The sequence below is a fragment of the Fusarium oxysporum genome, chromosome II (genome assembly GCF_013085055.1).
Source record: "Fusarium oxysporum Fo47 chromosome II, complete sequence".
Classification (NCBI taxonomy): Eukaryota; Fungi; Ascomycota; class Sordariomycetes; order Hypocreales; family Nectriaceae; genus Fusarium; species Fusarium oxysporum.
In genome coordinates, this window is record NC_072841.1 from 3,132,204 (window position 1) to 3,148,336 (window position 16,133).

At 49.0% G+C, this 16,133-nt stretch overlaps 3 protein-coding genes across 3 annotated transcripts; 2 read left to right on the forward strand and 1 right to left on the reverse strand.

Annotated features, from left to right (window-relative positions):
- Positions 1-3,673: 3,673 nt before the first annotated feature.
- Positions 3,674-5,560, forward strand: FOBCDRAFT_269443 (caspase domain-containing protein; the record flags this gene model as incomplete). The annotated part of the gene is made up of 6 exons (XM_054703379.2): positions 3,674-3,759; positions 3,903-4,084; positions 4,145-4,486; positions 4,551-4,989; positions 5,316-5,485; positions 5,535-5,560. 6 exons carry the CDS (start codon positions 3,674-3,676, stop codon positions 5,558-5,560), a joined length of 1,245 nt encoding a protein of 414 aa, XP_054559354.2.
- Positions 5,561-11,082: 5,522 nt separating this feature from the next.
- Positions 11,083-13,663, forward strand: FOBCDRAFT_215215 (Transglutaminase-like superfamily-domain-containing protein). The gene is made up of 5 exons (XM_059609402.1): positions 11,083-11,798; positions 11,852-12,029; positions 12,080-13,070; positions 13,140-13,188; positions 13,241-13,663. Exons 1-5 carry the CDS (start codon positions 11,389-11,391, stop codon positions 13,413-13,415), a joined length of 1,803 nt encoding a protein of 600 aa, XP_059464178.1. The 5' UTR covers positions 11,083-11,388; the 3' UTR covers positions 13,416-13,663.
- Positions 13,664-13,695: 32 nt separating this feature from the next.
- FOBCDRAFT_126677 (uncharacterized protein) lies at positions 13,696-15,279 on the reverse strand (the record flags this gene model as incomplete). Its single annotated transcript, XM_054703380.1, has 4 exons — positions 13,696-14,246; positions 14,295-14,697; positions 14,743-14,842; positions 14,897-15,279. 4 exons carry the CDS (start codon positions 15,277-15,279, stop codon positions 13,696-13,698), a joined length of 1,437 nt encoding a protein of 478 aa, XP_054559355.1.
- Positions 15,280-16,133: the final 854 nt, after the last annotated feature.

Below are 16,133 nucleotides of genomic sequence, written 5' to 3' on the forward strand. Positions count from 1 at the left end.
TCTCATGATGTTGGTACACATGCATACACGATGCAACACATAGATTCCATGAACCATATGCTCGGGTCTAGAACATTGATTCAGGGAACATTAAACGGGTGCTCGGGTAAACCTCATGCAATGCATGGGTATTGACCTTGCCGTCGGGTCTCTTGGAGTTGGCATGAGAGGCCATGGCGTGGTGTTTCTGCAGGGTAGAGAGAGAGATCAGGGGACTTGAGACATGTCGAGCATGCCACGATACAGACCGAAGCCGAGGGAGACGCGGAGCATAGCTTCCTGTAGCGTTCCGCATCAACGGATGAGCTAGTTCAAGAAACTACCCCATATTGTCTTAGATATCAAGCGACTGTGGATATGTGTTGGTGTCGGTGTTTGTGGCTGCATAGGAAGGCTGAAGCTATCTTATTTGGGACGGAAACCCGCGTGGCATAGTCGAGTCTAGTGACGGAGGACGTTTCTCGTTTGGTATTCAACTTCGGGAGGCTTATGACTTTGGCTTTTTGGGCTCTGAGGCTTTTAGTTTGAGCCTGCCGGACATGATACGGAAAAGAGAAGGATGTGCTGGTTGAGTATGTGATATGAGTGCGTACAGTTCATAGGAGACTCCGAGAACTATGTCATGGTACATGTGCTTTGTTGCAGTAATTGGAGTGCTGTACCGACAATTTGGATGACACGTCGAGAGCGCAAGGAGATTGGGTATCGTCATCAAATCAGGCCCAGCATAATGGTAGCCTAACGATATCCAATCCTCCGTGATAAAGCTGAGGCCCTCGTCACAGCCACCAGAATGCAACTGAACAAGACCCTAAAAACCGTTCATCCAAGTGGCCCAAGCTCCTCAAGCCTCAATTCCCCGCTCAGCTCCAGGCGGCTGAGCACTAACGTCCGTCATTGGCCTACGCAGCCCTGGTTCAGCTCTCGGTATGTCCGTCTGCTAAACCGTTACGGGATGATCTTCGTGCCGTAGACGGGGGAGCTATCGGGTAATTTCAGCCATTTTTTTCTTCTTCTGTCTTTTTGTTCTCAGGTGCATGATCGTGAATTTGTTGTCTTTCCCTCGCTTGTATGATTAGGATAGCCCCCTATTTGCTGTATGTATGTCTTGTATCGTTTGGCTATGGTTGGTGGAAGTCATGATGGTTTCGGACATGGCTGAATATCATTATCTCTTGACCGTTACTTATTTGTTCGTCTGTATAGTCTCTTGCAAACACATAATAAAGTGCTTATAGAGCCGTTCAGTCTATTGATGCAATTGCTCACTTGACGTTGGAAACCCCCTGCTCCGGGCCTGCATCGGTGATCGCCGTTGCACCGGCTTCGGGAAGCGGGTGCGGAACGCCGCCTCAGCCTGACAGGGGCCGAATATCAGAGTCCGGTCTTTATGACGTTTGAAGTCTTTTGCATCTCGAGACATCAATTGGCTAACACGCAAAATTACAGATTCAGCGCGCCTAGGAACTCAATCTTAGGGTGATTGACAGGTGAACATGGGGGGCGTCGATCATTGTTAGACACACGTTCTACCCTAAACTTGATCACGTTTTTGAGAACTCGCTATGAATATGGCGTTTTGTCCGATATCACATACCCGCCTGTGGTTCCCCGGGGTGACATTTGAAACGCCTCAGCGAAGACGTTGGTTTTGATGGAGACTCAAAGCCACGATAGTGGAGATATGTCGCAGATTGGTTTTTGGGTTTAGTGATCGAAGGGCATTTCACACATGGCGTAGGTCTCGACTATGAAGAATCCTATGCCACCAACAGATAAAATATCATATAAATCTGGCGAACCGACAAAACCAAAAGAGCCGCAACCTGTAAATTACAGTGGCTGATATCCCATGTCAAGCAACGGATAAGGTAAGGTAGTCATGAACTGTTATTACATGGGCCAAGAAACACTACGACACGTAACGAGGGACTTGGCTGATGTCTGGCGAGACGACAAACAGGGCATGACAGGGTCAGAGCCCAAAGATTCGGCATTTTGAAGCCGGGGCCCAGTCAGTCGGGTCGGAAACTAGCACTGTAGTGTATGAGATCCCTGCAGAAGCACAGCCTGAATTTGATCAAGAAAAGAGTCTTTGGATAATTAGAATAAGTATCAATGACGACGTGGATGAACAGAGTGATAATTCTGAGATAGGGAGTCTAAAGAGAACAGACAGAGAAAGTAAAAGGCAGTGTAAGGAGTATTTCCCAAATAGAGACAGTGTGATGTGAAATATTGCCAAGTCGGACGCATCTCGTGCTGTAGCGCAGTCGAACATCTCCGTAGTGGTCGTTGAGCTAACACCAGCGATTTCCATTGTCGGCCATGTTTCCCCTTTGGGCCTCTTCTGGCGCTGAGCCTCCATTACCGAGCTGTCAAGACAACAAGAGTTGCATCACAGGACATGAGAGCAAGCAATAGCTTCAAAGACAATAGACATAGTCGAGTTACACTAAAGTTAGTTGAATCTATTCTCAGAGCTTGAATATACGATTTAAGAAGATGCTATACCCCCTCAACTGTTATTGCTTCTCTCCAGTCAGCTTCAGGTTCCATCCCCTCTAGCCATTCAAGACCCAAGGTACAGCACTGGTTGGTTGCACTATTGAAGGGTCCTACCTAAAACTATTCCCCCCCACATCACGGGCCTACGATACCCCCAGAAAGTTCCAGTCGAGCTGGATCCCTTAAACACGGCATTTCTCAGCAACGACCATTAATCGATCAATGATTGTCTTAGGCTCAGAAGCAAAATACCCATTATAGGTGCAACTGCCGCGATTGTCTAAAACATCAACCATATCAACCAGGGAATCAACCATCAATTGCCCTGATCGGCCGCTGTATAATCATCTTATCTCTACACCCTACACACCCTCCCCCCCTGTCCTAGACCAAGCTTGCGAGACCTTGACCTTGAACCTCTCTCATTGCTTTTGTTGTTGCTCTCATCTACGATTTTTATTTCCCTTCTTTCCTAAGCGCTTGACTGGTTTATATCATATCGTCTCCCGCCGTTCACTATCAGACAAGATCATATCGACATCTTCTCTTCTCAGCTCTTCTCTTACTTTACTTCGAAGGTGTTCCCCCGCCTTCAGCTTTCACAGACCAAACGCCCCGTGCACAGCTACCTACGCTGCTTTCAGCTCTGGAACCAATCCTATCGAAGAACCATCCAATCCCGACCCCCGGCCTTTAGAGAACCCTTAGATCAATCAATCAATCAATCAAAGTCAAGTACTCGAGCGAACGAGCGTAAAGAACGAACGCCTTCTTCTCGCCTCTTTTTTTGCCCCGCGTGAGCATCCCATCAGCATCAGCATTCATCAGCACAGCATCAATCAGCAGCATTGGTCCATACTCTTGAGCACTTGACCGTCCCACGCGCTTTTACTACAGTACATCGCCATCGCGCCCAGCTTCGCCCCAGAACTAGGTACAGTTTTACATGCGCTATCCTGTCTGATCTGTCTTGGCGCCGAGCCCGAGTTTCCCAGGCCCAGCCCAGCCAGGCTTGCTCTCTTCTTCATCTTTTCTTACCTGCATTTCTCTCGACCGACCCGACATCTTTCCTCCAACATCATCAGCGAAGTCCAGACGTCCGATTTACTGAGCCGCTGCTCTGCCTAACAACTTCAACTCCAAACAGCACCGAAACCGCCCCGTCATGTCGGGATATCCGGGTTACAATTCTGGCCGCTACGGCCCGCCGCAACCCCAATACCATCAGCAGCCTCAGGGCAATTATTACCCGTACGACTCCCCCCCCAAAACACGAACATCATTTGATACACGTCCCCCGCATTTCCCATGCGCCCGGCGATCGCTTATGCTATTGTCCGACGAACCATTCGTCATCATGGAGTTCATAACTAACAATGTCTTCACTTCTATAGACCCCAACCTTCGTACGGCGGTGGCTACCCGCAAGGCCAGCCTTCTCCTCAGCCGCCGTTTGGTTACCAACAACAGCCTCCCCAACAGCAGTACTACTCAGGGCCTCCTCCTCAACAACAGCAGTACGGTGGTCACTACCAACAAGGACCTCCTCAGCCTAATTACGGCTCGCGACCTGGTGGTATGTTGCAAACAATGCGCTCCTCGACCGACTGGTACAGTACCAGCTAACTCTAACCAGGCGGCCCCGCTCCTCCTCCTACAGCACCTCAGCAATTCGGTCATGGCGCTCCCAATAGCTACAACTTTAGATACTCGAACTGCACCGGCAGGAGAAAAGCTCTTCTTATTGGAATCAACTACTTCAACCAGCGCGGTCAGCTCCGCGGCTGCATCAACGATGTACGCAACATGACTGCTTATCTTTCCGAGCACTTCGGCTACAAGCGTGAGGATATGGTGATCCTCACCGATGATCAGCAAAACCCCATGAGCCAGCCAACCAAACAAAACATTCTTCGAGCTATGCATTGGCTAGTGAAAGATGCTCGACCTAACGATTCTTTATTCTTTCATTACTCAGGTACGAATTATGCTTTGGAACCCCGAGCTTCCCCAAGCTTCAAGACCTTTACTAACAGTCGCAGGTCATGGTGGACAGACAAAGGATCTTGATGGCGACGAAGACGACGGCTACGACGAAGTCATTTACCCGGTTGACTTCAGACAGACTGGCCATATCACCGACGACGAGATGCACCGCATCATGGTTCGCCCCCTACAAGCTGGTGTTCGCCTGACAGCAATCTTCGATTCGTGTCACTCTGGTACCGCCCTCGATCTGCCCTACATTTACTCCACGCAAGGTATTCTTAAGGAGCCCAATTTGGCCAAGGAAGCAGGACAAGGTCTGCTTGGTGTCATCTCCTCATACAGCCAGGGCGATCTTGGAGGCGTGGCCAGCAATATCTTCGGCTTTATCAAGAAGGCTGCCAATGGCGACGAGGTTCGCGAGCGCAACTTGAGGACAAAGACCTCTCCAGCCGACGTTATCATGTGGTCCGGCAGCAAAGACGATCAGACTTCGTGGGTACCCCTATTTCCTCAGTATTACCCTTGTTATCAGATGATTCCAGCTTGATTATTTGGCTTTCACTTCTTCAGTTTTTGTTATTGGGACAGGTTTCTCAATTGGGCATGTTAGCATGGCGCAAGGCGTTTTGGCTTGAACAATTTGTTGTATCTAACTTGAATAACTATCTTCTGAGCCTGCTCCAGGTGCCAGATATGGTCTCTTAAAGAGTCTGTATTTGCGCATTTGGGGCGACGAGCTGCGTTGGATCAGTGGAGATTTTGCTTTTTTCCCTACACGACACAGCATGATTGAAGCAATTCGCTAACATATTCTATAGCGCCGATGCAACCATCGCTTCTCAGGCTACCGGTGCCATGTCTTGGGCCTTCGTCACTGCCCTCAAGAAGAGCCCTCAGCAGAGCTACGTTCAGCTTCTGAACAGCATCCGCGACGAGCTCGCAACGCGGTACACTCAGAAGCCTCAGCTGTCATGTAGTCACCCTCTTGGTAAGCCGAACCATCTCCGACCTCCAAGGTCAGACACTAACAGGTACAGACACAAACCTACTGTTCGTCATGTAATGTATATATATCATGACCGCCGTACCTCGAACTTGGAGTTGGAATACCCCGAATGTACTGAAAAATCGGCTGCATTGTGCTAGAAGAGAGCATGGGAGAGTTGGAAGCTGGGCGGAATAGGTGGAGGCTTTTTGATAACGAGTATCATAGCACGATTGGATGGTATTACAATGGGAGGCTGTCTGAAAGGGTTGGTAGTTGGTTCTTGACGTCTTGATGACTAACTGTGTCGGAGAACTCAAACATAAAGCGTATTGCGAGAAGTGTAGTTGTTAAAATCAAAATGCTCTTGATTTGATGCCCATAGCGTCTAGCGTCTTTGTGATGTAACATACTGCTTCGATCGCCAAATTCCTATTCCTCAACGCCGAAAACCACCCTATGTAGAAACATGACTTAGGTATCCGTAACAACCCTGCTAATAACCAAATTGACAATGATACAGACCAGCCATACAAGCCCTGTAAACCATACGCTCTCGCTCATATAATGCTATGTTCGTTCTGTCGATGGTCCTGCCAGCTTACATATATCCAGACTCCGTGTAAAGACATGCTATGTTTCCTTATGCTTCGGCTCTCACAACCTTTAGTTGTCTTGATCGCTTCACCTTGCGCTGCTCTTCAGTTGCAACAAGAAGTTTGCGACGCACGACTTCTTGCTTGGCCCAGTTGCTGGCCGACAAGCGAGCACGAGCGATGAAACGCGCCATGACAAGGAAGGTCTTGAGAGTAGGTTTTGTGTTGGAGGTGGTAGCTGTTGTGTGGCTGGGTAGAGAGAGAGTCTTTTTATTGCCAAGGAGATTTGTGCGAATGTCTTCAAGCTCACGCAGTTGAGCTTTATTGCTGTGAGGTTGTCAGTATAAATCGAGTCATAGACGAGACAAAGGGAACTTACCATGCATTGGCAACATCGAGTTGCAGCTGGAGGAACTTCTTTGCGTACGCGGCATCAGCCCGAAGAGAGGCCTCACGCTGGAAACGGGCCTGCATCCACTCCATCTGCATCACCATGCCTCGCAACTCCTTCCTGTGACGCTCGTCGGCGCTCTCAGCTGCCCTGATCACTGTCTCGAGAGCCTGGTCAGCTCCCTCGATGGTGGTGTCCAGAGCCTTGCGGTCAACAGCGCTTCGTCGGTCGGAAGCTCCGTTTCTAGCGGCGACTGCTGTGGCCTTGATGCGCTCAAGATCCTTCTGTAATTTCTCTGCGCTCATGCGGAATGCTGCCCGTTCGCTGCGTGCTCGCTCTAGCTTGCGTCGGAGAGAAGCTTCGGAGGCGGCGAGGCTCTCGATGAGTTCCTGTTGCTGAAGAACATCATGCTCAAGGTTCTCCATCTCGGCCTTATTCTTCCTCAGTTGGCGGTCATGTTTGCTAAGGTCAGGCTGTACTGTGGCCAAGGCGTTGCGCTCACGCTCTGCCTTATCTAGTTGATGCTTCATGCGACGAAGAGTACGCTCATGCTGTGCTGCTGTCTCCTCGGCTTGCGCTCTTGCCTCCTCGAGAACCTCCTCGAGTACTATCTTCTGATCCTCGAGATCATTCAATTGGCGCTGAAAGTCCTGAGACAATTGCATCGCTCTGCGCTCGGCATCACGGTTCTTGGATCTGAGATCCTGCATTGACTTTTGGGCTGCGGAGAGCTGGCTTCTGAGCTCTGTGACCTCTGACTTGCGACCGGAATCGCTAGTGGAAGACTTTGGAGACATAATGAGGCGAGAGACTTCAGTCTCGTGAACTTGACGCTCGAGGTCGGCGATTTGTCGCTTCAGACCCTTGACGACATCACGGTGGGCAGATTCTTTCTGTAGGAGCTCTAGCTCCTTTTGACGAGCTGTAGTGAGGTCTTTGCGGATCATAGATAGCTCGCTATTACCTTCGAAGTTATTGGGTATTTGATGAGTATTCAGCTGGGCTTCATAATCCTCGATACGACGCTCAAGCTCACGAATCGTGCGCCGAGCAGCAGCGATATCATGACTGTCTGTTGAGGACGATTGTCGTAGCTTGGCCTGTAGCTGAAGAATCTCCTGCCCCAGACGTTCTTCCTCCTCGGCAGCCTTCTCGATTTCATCCTCTAGCGTCTTTTCGATCGCATCACGCTGCTCAATGAGAGCCTTGTTCTCATCCCTCAGGCGTCGTACTTCATTGTCAAGTTTAAGCTTGGCCGTGCGGAGGTCAAGTCTCTCTTGATCAACACGAAGGGTTTCATTGTCGTAGAATTTCGTTCGGCGAAGTTCCCCATCAAGTTCATCCCGCTCTGCCTTGACTTCAGCCAGAGAGGAGCTGACAGAATGGAGTTCAGCAGTGATCTTGGCAACTTGGTCTTGAAGAGACTGCTTCTCCTTGGAGAGCTTGTCCAATTGAGAGTTTGCGTCCGAAAGCTGCCACTTCAATCGTGTCATCGATTCCGTCGACTGCTGAGCATCTTGCTCAGAAGTAGAAATAGCGGCCTGGGCTGCCTCGGCTCGTTGACGCCATGTCTTAAGCTCTTCCTTGAGGTCATCAATCTCAAACTGAGCGGCTTCTGATGAACCTGCCTTCTGGCGCATCACTCTCAGCTGCTCCTTGAGATTCTCAACCTCAATATTCGCAGCCTCTGATGCATTGGCACGCTGTCGCAAAGCTCGAAGTTGCTCTTTGAGGTCATCAATCTCTTGACTGGCAGCATCAGACGAGCCAGCTCGTTGACGGAAAGCCTTCAGTTGTTCTTTCAGGTCTTCCACCTCAAGACTGGCACCTTCATGGAGATCCGCTCTTTTGCGTGCCTCCCGAAGTTGTTCCCTCAGATCGTCAATCTCCTTGTTGAGGACTTGTGTTGATGCTGCTTGGGATGAATTGGTGCGTTGTCGTAGAGACTTGAGCTGTTCTCTCAAATCTTCGCATTCTCGCTTAGCAGCCTCGGCTTCATAGCGTCCGGCATTTTGTTCTTCATCCAGTGTTGTTTGCAGAACATCCACCTCATCCTCCAATGCAGCAACTCTTCGGACTTGTGTCTGGTGCTCGATCTGTGTCTGCCGTAACTCGTCACGAACGGTGGAAAGTTCATTGCGTAGATTTGTCAATAACGTCTGTCGAGTTTCAAGGGCGTCCTGAAGGTCTTCAATCTGTCGTGAGAGGATTCCTTCTTCGCTCCTGTGTCGTTCATTCTCGCTTTGAATAGCTGCTTGTAACTTTGACTCCTTATCCGAGAGTGTGCCTTCAGCTTCCCTGAGGCGATCGATGGTTCTTTGCAAACCTGCTGCCTTTTCTTCGGCGCGATTTCGTTCTGATTCAAGATTTTGCTTCTCGGTTTCCCATTTCTCGCTGTCGTTATCATAAAGATTGTCTTTTTCGCGGATTTCTGCCTGAAGATCTGAAATTTCGTCGTTGAGGCGATCCATTTCCGCTTTGTATTGACCACGGATATCCTTTTCAATTTCTAGCGCATGCTCTCTCTCTTCCGCTAGACCATCCTCAAGATCTTGGACTTCCTTTTCTAGCTTCTGGACATCCTTCTGGAGGGACCTGGACTCAGTTGCAAGTGCATCGTGTCGGCTTTGAAGTACGTTCTTTTCGTCAGTTCGAGCTTGAAGGTCGGCCTCAAGCTGCTCGATTCTGGTTGATAGAGAATTTCGTTCGCGATCGAACTTTTCGTGGTTCTTCTTGAGCTCCTTGACGGTAGACTGCAGGGAGCTGTTTTCCTGTGTTATCTTGTGATGCCCCTTCTCCAGAGTAGCATAGTCTTGGCCAGCTTGATCCAATTCCTCTTGCAACCGAGCAACCTTCTCTTCGATCTGACGAGAAAGTCCCTTCGTCACCACTGACTTGTTGGCCATATCATCCTGAAGCTCTTCGAGATCGTGCTCGGCTCGCTCTTTCTCGGCTACAGCGTCCTCCATCTTGGCTTTCGCATCCTCAACTTGCTCCTCGAGGCGGCGGATGTTGTGCTCAAGGTCTTGGATGGTGTCTTTGGCGTCATCCAGCTCATCGTTATGCTGGGCCTTCTCCTCTAATGCCAACATTTTTCGTTGAGCGTCCTTGGTTTTCTCTTCCGCCTCTGATACAGAATCTCTGAGGGCTTCCATTTGTTCCTTCAGTTCCTCGAGCTCGTCTTCACGCTCCGTGAGCTGCTGATCCTTCTCCCGAATGTCAGCCTCGAGATCACCGATGTCATCCTGCAGCTTTTCGACCTGGTCACTGTTCCCTTTCTGTTGTTGTAGCTGTTGCTGGAGGTCTTCGATATCTGCTTCGCGATCTTCTAATATGCGCTGCAGCTTCTCAACTTCGGCCTGATTACTCTGGTTGGCGTATTTCCGCTTAGCCTTTTCTTGTACTTCTAGCATTTGCTGTCGATAGCTCTCCAAGTCCTTCTCAGCGGTTGTCAAGTGTTTTTTGTATCGGTGAAGTTCTCTTTGCATTGTGACTTTGTCGACCTTAAGTTCGGTGTTCTCCTTGAGGGCAGCTTCGCTAAAGCCAGGCCCAGCCTTTCGGAGCGCCTCTTCGAGGAAATGAATCTTGAGCTTCAGTCCAAAATTCTCCTTTTCGATTCTATCAATCACATTCTCCTGCTCCCTTAGCGAAAGCTGATTACCATCCTGGAGGGGTCCCTTATCACCGCCTCTCCTTCGGGGAACAGCCAACGGGGTTGAGGCAGCGCTACTGGTATCGACCTCGGGAATGGTGTTCTCCATATAAGACTGATTACGTGACCCTAGGTAGATGGACGTGTCGCCGCGGGGAACGGGAGTCAGGTCACCTTCGTCGATCTTGTCTAATGCCGGTGTGTTCGGTACCGCGGTGCCATTTTCTTTGCCGAAGCGTCGCACGCTATTTCTTGTTGCCGATTTAAGTAAGGGTGTGAATTCGGCACCTCCAACGCTGGGAGGAAGGTTTCGGCGGTCGGCCAAGGGTCCTCTCTGGCGCGGGGTGCGAAGATTGATGCCGTTAGAGCGACCATTGCGGAGTTGTTGTAGGAGATTGCCCTCTTTTGGAGGTGACTGAAAGGATGCTTCTTGTGTTATATCGGCAAAGTCGGGCTGTCCAAGGTAGGTCGCATCCCCAATGTTTGTTCGCGGGGTGTCGAGCGCGCCGCCGCCAAAGTCGGGCATGATGGCGGTCGTTGCGTGGGTGGTATAAAGTTTAGAAATGCCGTGTATTAGAGACGCAATGCATGTTATGTAAACAGTTCAAAACGCTCTGCAATCTAGAGCAATCAAGTCTTGCGAAGGGCGTCACTGGGTGTGTTTGTTGTTGGTGATAAGAAAAGGAATCGTGATGAAGAAGTCGTAAAGATGTGTAGGTAGCGTCGAATTGTAGCGCGCTATCTTACCGCTGTAAGTCGGGCAAGAAAGACCCGGACGCTCTTACCACGCGCGTTTTTGTTTACTTTGGTATCCATTTCCGGCCTAGAGTCAAAACAAATCGCAGCCAATTGCCGTCATTCGTTAATACCCAATTATATCAATTGCTGGCATGACTCAGCATTGCTCACTACGGTCATAACCCCGCTAATGTTCTTCACCCTAACGTAGGTACCCCAGACCTACCTAACGATGATAACATCGCTTGAAAGAATGAGGCGATAGGTTAATGAGCACTAAGAGGGGAGAAAGCATGACATGTTGAATACGGTTGATCGGCAGACTCCAGTAACACAGCGGAACAACGGATTCACAGCGACAGCCCGATCAGAAAAAGATCTCACATCCATCCAGTGACTACTCCGTACATCCAATCTTATTCAACAATCCACCTGCACCCTACAACCTCCAACCTAGACTCACCACTCACACCACACCGCATCACAATTCTTCCTATAATCGACTGCCTGCCTCATCAAGAGGCCCGCCATGTTCTTTTCCCAAGTACCAGACGAGATAATTCAACATTTGCTCTATTATATCCCACCAGAAGACAACCTCTCTAATTTCCAACTTGTCTCGCATCGCCTAAGGCATCTGGCTGATGAACCGCTTCTGTGGAAATATCATTGTCGAAGCAATTTTAGATTCTGGCATCCCGAGCACAACCTGCAGCGTCGTTTAAAGGGCAGGGCGTCTGATACACCGTGGAAGAAATTATTCATCTTACGGAAGTCCCGCAATGAACAGCTTAAACGTCTCTTGGGCGAGATCCTTGTAACCAAAGTTGGCCGCCTGAAGCGATATGAAAAAGTTTGCCAACTTGGTTATGACGCCAAAGATTTTCTTCTAGAGCAGTGCAAAGCAGACGAGAATGCTGAAGATGTCTTGGCTCGACGGTGAGCAACCTCATCACTAATCTCCCGTTCGAATACTTATTCAAATCTTTTAGATATTATAGTCAATCCCTGCTGGATAGTGTCCACAGATCTATCGCCATTGATGAGTGGTACAACATTCAACTTGTGACCTCGACTCACAGTGGGCAACCACAGACCCTCAGCCTTGAGCGCGCTCTTGGGGCGTTCGATTTATTCGTTCTGCACGACCAGCCCGGAGATTTGGACGATGTAAGTACTCCTTGTATGACCAGGGTTCCCCCGGTTAACACTGCGCCAAGATTAGCGATATTCTTGATAATCTGGCAGCGGCGTTTCTTGAGACTCAACCAGACATCGGTGAAATGTCAACGCGACAAAAGGCACTGGAATTAAACCGATGGCTCCGAATGAATAACCTCACGGGTTTGCGGAATCCTGAGACAAGTTATCGAAATCTCAGAAATTGTCTCATCGGCCAAGCTCTGCGCCATGAAGATCACGACTCGATTCCTATCATCTCCAGCGCCATCTTTTGCTGCCTCGCTCAGCGTTTGGGTGTCGAAGCACAATGCTGCGCATTTCCAACTCATGTACACGCTATAGTGCTTGCAGAGAAAGGAAAGACTTTAGACAGTACCCCTGTTACAGAGGACCATGCACCTCCAGAGAGGATGTACTTAGATCCCTATGGCTCAAGTGAGGAGATTCCTCTGTCTGATTTACAGGCTTTGCTGTCCCGTTTTGGCTGGCAGTCGAGCACCGATACCTTCTTGTCTCCCGTAAACCCTGTCGCCATTGCCATGCGGACAGCGCGCAATATCAGAGCCACTGCTGCCAGGGTGATTGGCGCCCACGAGCAGGCTGACCCTGAACTTACCAGACTCATCACCGGCAATGATCCAGCCAATATTGAAGCTTCCCTCTACTCCGCACTCTGGGCGTCTCTTCTTCTTACACCGGTCGACTCCTTCGAATGGGACGAGGTTTTGGAACCTTTCCTTAACCGATTTGCAAAGAGCTGGCACGTAGATGCTTGGCTTGTTGAGAAGTACATATTCCCTTTGTACGATCGCTTTGGCCCCTTTCGTGAGAGATTCATGAGGAACAATCCCCGTAGGTGGGATGACCCTCACGAGGTTTTAGGTCTTGTGGATGAGTTTGATGAGGTTCCACCGCCGGTTTTTCACAGGAACAACGCGCGAACCCAAAATGTGCTCTACAAGATCGGGCAGGTCTTTAGACACCGACGATATGGCTGGATCGGTGCTGTTAACGGGTGGACCGACCAGGGTACGAGGCGTTTGCCCATGCCACACACCGTGGCTATTGACGAGACGCTGGACGATAACAGCGATACAGAATTACCTAACCGGGTGCGTCCCCGAAACCAAACCTTTTACACATGCCTGTAAGTCATCTAGAGCTCTAGTCCTCATTTACAAGCTGACGTATAATTATAGACGCACAATAGGCCCTGAGCGGCATGTTGTTGCAGAAGACAATATTGTGCTGATTCAGGATCCGCGAGAGGTCCCGGAATCTTTATTTCCTCAGGCTGGAAAGTTCTTCAAGAGATTTGATGCTGAGACTTGCACCTTTGTGTCCAACATTACGGAGCAGTACCCGGACGATTAAAGGGTGTTGAGAATCTTTGCTTTTATGTTGGTTATCACGATTTTTACTCTTCGGAATGCATGCTTGGTGTTCGGAAGGCTTTATTACGGTGGACGGCGAGCAGTCTCTCTTTAGAGGAGATCATGGTTCACGATACAGGTGGTTGATGCAGCAAAAAGGTGTGCAAAGGATTGCTATAATAGAATTAGTTTCAATAGCATGAGTAAGTAGGATCCTCAAGTACTACATATGCTCTAAGCACTCTAAGCTCTTTGTGACCTCAATAGGACGTTGGATCATATCACGTCGCTTTGATTACTTCTTCCAAAACACCCTTCTCGGCAAGCTTTTTCATCCACTTGTGTAGGGCAGGCCCGTAGTCCTTTTTTCGGCCTTTTACTCGCTGCTCGTCATCGGAGATAGCCATCAATTCTGAGCGGTACTCGCCCATGGCAGCCTTGACGTCGACCACAAGCTCTTGGTGAAGCTCATAAGCACTCTGAGTGTCGAAACTCGGTCGTTTAATCTTTTCCTGTAGAGCGTCTGGAACTTGTGCATTGATAATATCTGCCTTGGTGATGTTAAAATCGGACAGTCGCGACTCGTCTTCAATGTCCAGAGGAGCTTTCTCGGCAGAGATGAGGTCCTTGAATGCGTGAAGAGATTCGGTGTTCTTGTGTAGATACTGAAGGGATGCAGCGGCGTGGGCAATAGTTTGTGAGTAGGCAGTGAGGGGGCTCTGACAAAGAGCTAGAAGGTTGAAGGAGAGCTGACTCTCTTCATATTGGAGCATTCGGCCTTCGATTTGTGGTCTTGCCACACTTGTCCAATCACCAGTATCAGGAACACGATCTAATGGACGAAATTAGCTAAGCCCTGGAATAGTCGCAGAGAGCTTACCCAGCTTGTGAGGCTTATACTGGAGCCCATCTAACTCCCACACATAACTACCCGCGGGAACATATGCAATGAAATGAAATCCATACTCTGTATTGGACTTCTTTTTTCGTGGAGGTGCCCTCTTCCCCTTCTTTGTTGCTGGGCGTTTCTTACTCGCGCTGGTTTTCGCGTCTGATGCTTCGTTCTCCAGATAAAGATCAGCGTTGAGATGGTCCATACGACGTGTGAAAGAGTTGTGTATCGTGCGGATGAAGTTATTTTTGCTGATTTGGTGGCCTCGTAGAGCAGTATTGAGGTCCTTGGTCGACTCCTTGAAGGCTCGGAGCTTTTCGCCGAGGTCGATTCCTTCGGCGTTCATAACAATGTTTAGCATGGCCACAGTCGCACATGCATTGCTTGTGGTCTATTCAGAGTCAGAATGGATATTTACAGGTTGCCTGTTACCTACTTGATTCGCAAACCATACACCTGTTGCATCTTGTTCTTCGCTCTCCTTTTCGAGCCCAGGTAGATACTGAAACAGAAAGATCAAACCGTACACCGGCTGTCTAAGAGATGTTAGCATGTGTTGTGACATAAGTAAATGCTTGTTGTGGTCTTACGGTAGAAGTGCGAGTGAATCTTGGTCAATAGTGAAGATCTCCTGAGCTTTGACATTGCAAACTCCCAAATCTCGCAGAATGATGTTGAAGAAGGCTGGTTCTGACTCAAGCTCTATCCAGCCTTCCCACTCTTCGACATCCTTTAGTGATAGAGGAGCTAAGGCTTCATCAAGGAGTTCGTCAGAATTTAGGCGATGGTTCAACTCGTTTGCTGCCTCGCTAGCCTTGCGCTTGGGGTTTCTCCTGGGGCCACTCATTGCGACTTGTGTAGTGGTCTGCTGAGGAGGCTTGGAAGCTAGACGATTAGAACGACGCACAAAGGGCGCGTCTTTAGAAGACTCTCCGCCCTGAATATTGTCGTCAGCTTGTAACACATTCTTCATGGTGGAGCATTTATCGAATGGGTTGGAAGGGAAAATGCAGAGGATAAAGAAGAAGGTGCTGCGAGTATCAAGATAGAAATGCCCGGCCAATGAGTGAAACTAATAAAGAAGAAGAGAGATCTGTTTATTTTGCGGTGGTCCGGTTGACAGGTAGGCTTTATTTTGGGACTTGGATATCTTTCTGATGTTTATGCGCCGGATGCTTTACCTGCCAGTACAATAAAGCAGGGCATGCAAACTTCCAATCCAATCCATACCCTTACAAAGAAGCGAAGAGGGGCTTCTGGACCTTACCTTGTGCGTGGTGAAAGAAAAGAGCTCAAGCTATCATCATAGGTAGCTATCCGCCCATACTCTGACAACGGTATGCAGTGCTTAACAACGGAGAGGGTGATGCGTCTACGTACAAAGCACATTAGAGTCTTGATAATTTGTCTCAGCAGAGGGGAGCACCCGGACGTCGGGTAAATATATACCTGTGAGCTAGCAGGCTTTACTCTGTTGAGCTATTAATTCATCATACGCTTCAAAAGAAGCTGTTATATGCTGCATGAAGATAATGTTGATAATGAGCATAAGGCAGAAGAAGACAGCTTCATGTTGTAGCCAATAAGCATTCAGTTTACCTGCATTGTTAGGTCAAAACTATAGCTACCAGCCAATCACTCTCATGCATGAACCTAGATAGCTAAGGTACTTGCATATTAATCACGGAAGACGGTTGATTGTTGTTATATAAAAAAACGCCTCTTTGTAAATTATCATTCATCAAACTTTCTCTCCTGCCTAATAAACTCTGGTAACATCTGATCATCAATGTCCGAAAGCGTTTGCAAGGCCACTGAAGCTTAGGC

Coding starts and splice junctions, on each gene's coding strand:
- FOBCDRAFT_215215 (XM_059609402.1), top strand. CDS start 11,389: ATGTTCTTTTCCCAAGTACCAGACGAGATAATTCAACATTTGCTCTAT. Junction 11,799..11,851: donor GAAGATGTCTTGGCTCGACG/GTGAGCAACCTC, acceptor CAAATCTTTTAG/ATATTATAGTCAATCCCTGC. Junction 13,189..13,240: donor CAAACCTTTTACACATGCCT/GTAAGTCATCTA, acceptor GTATAATTATAG/ACGCACAATAGGCCCTGAGC.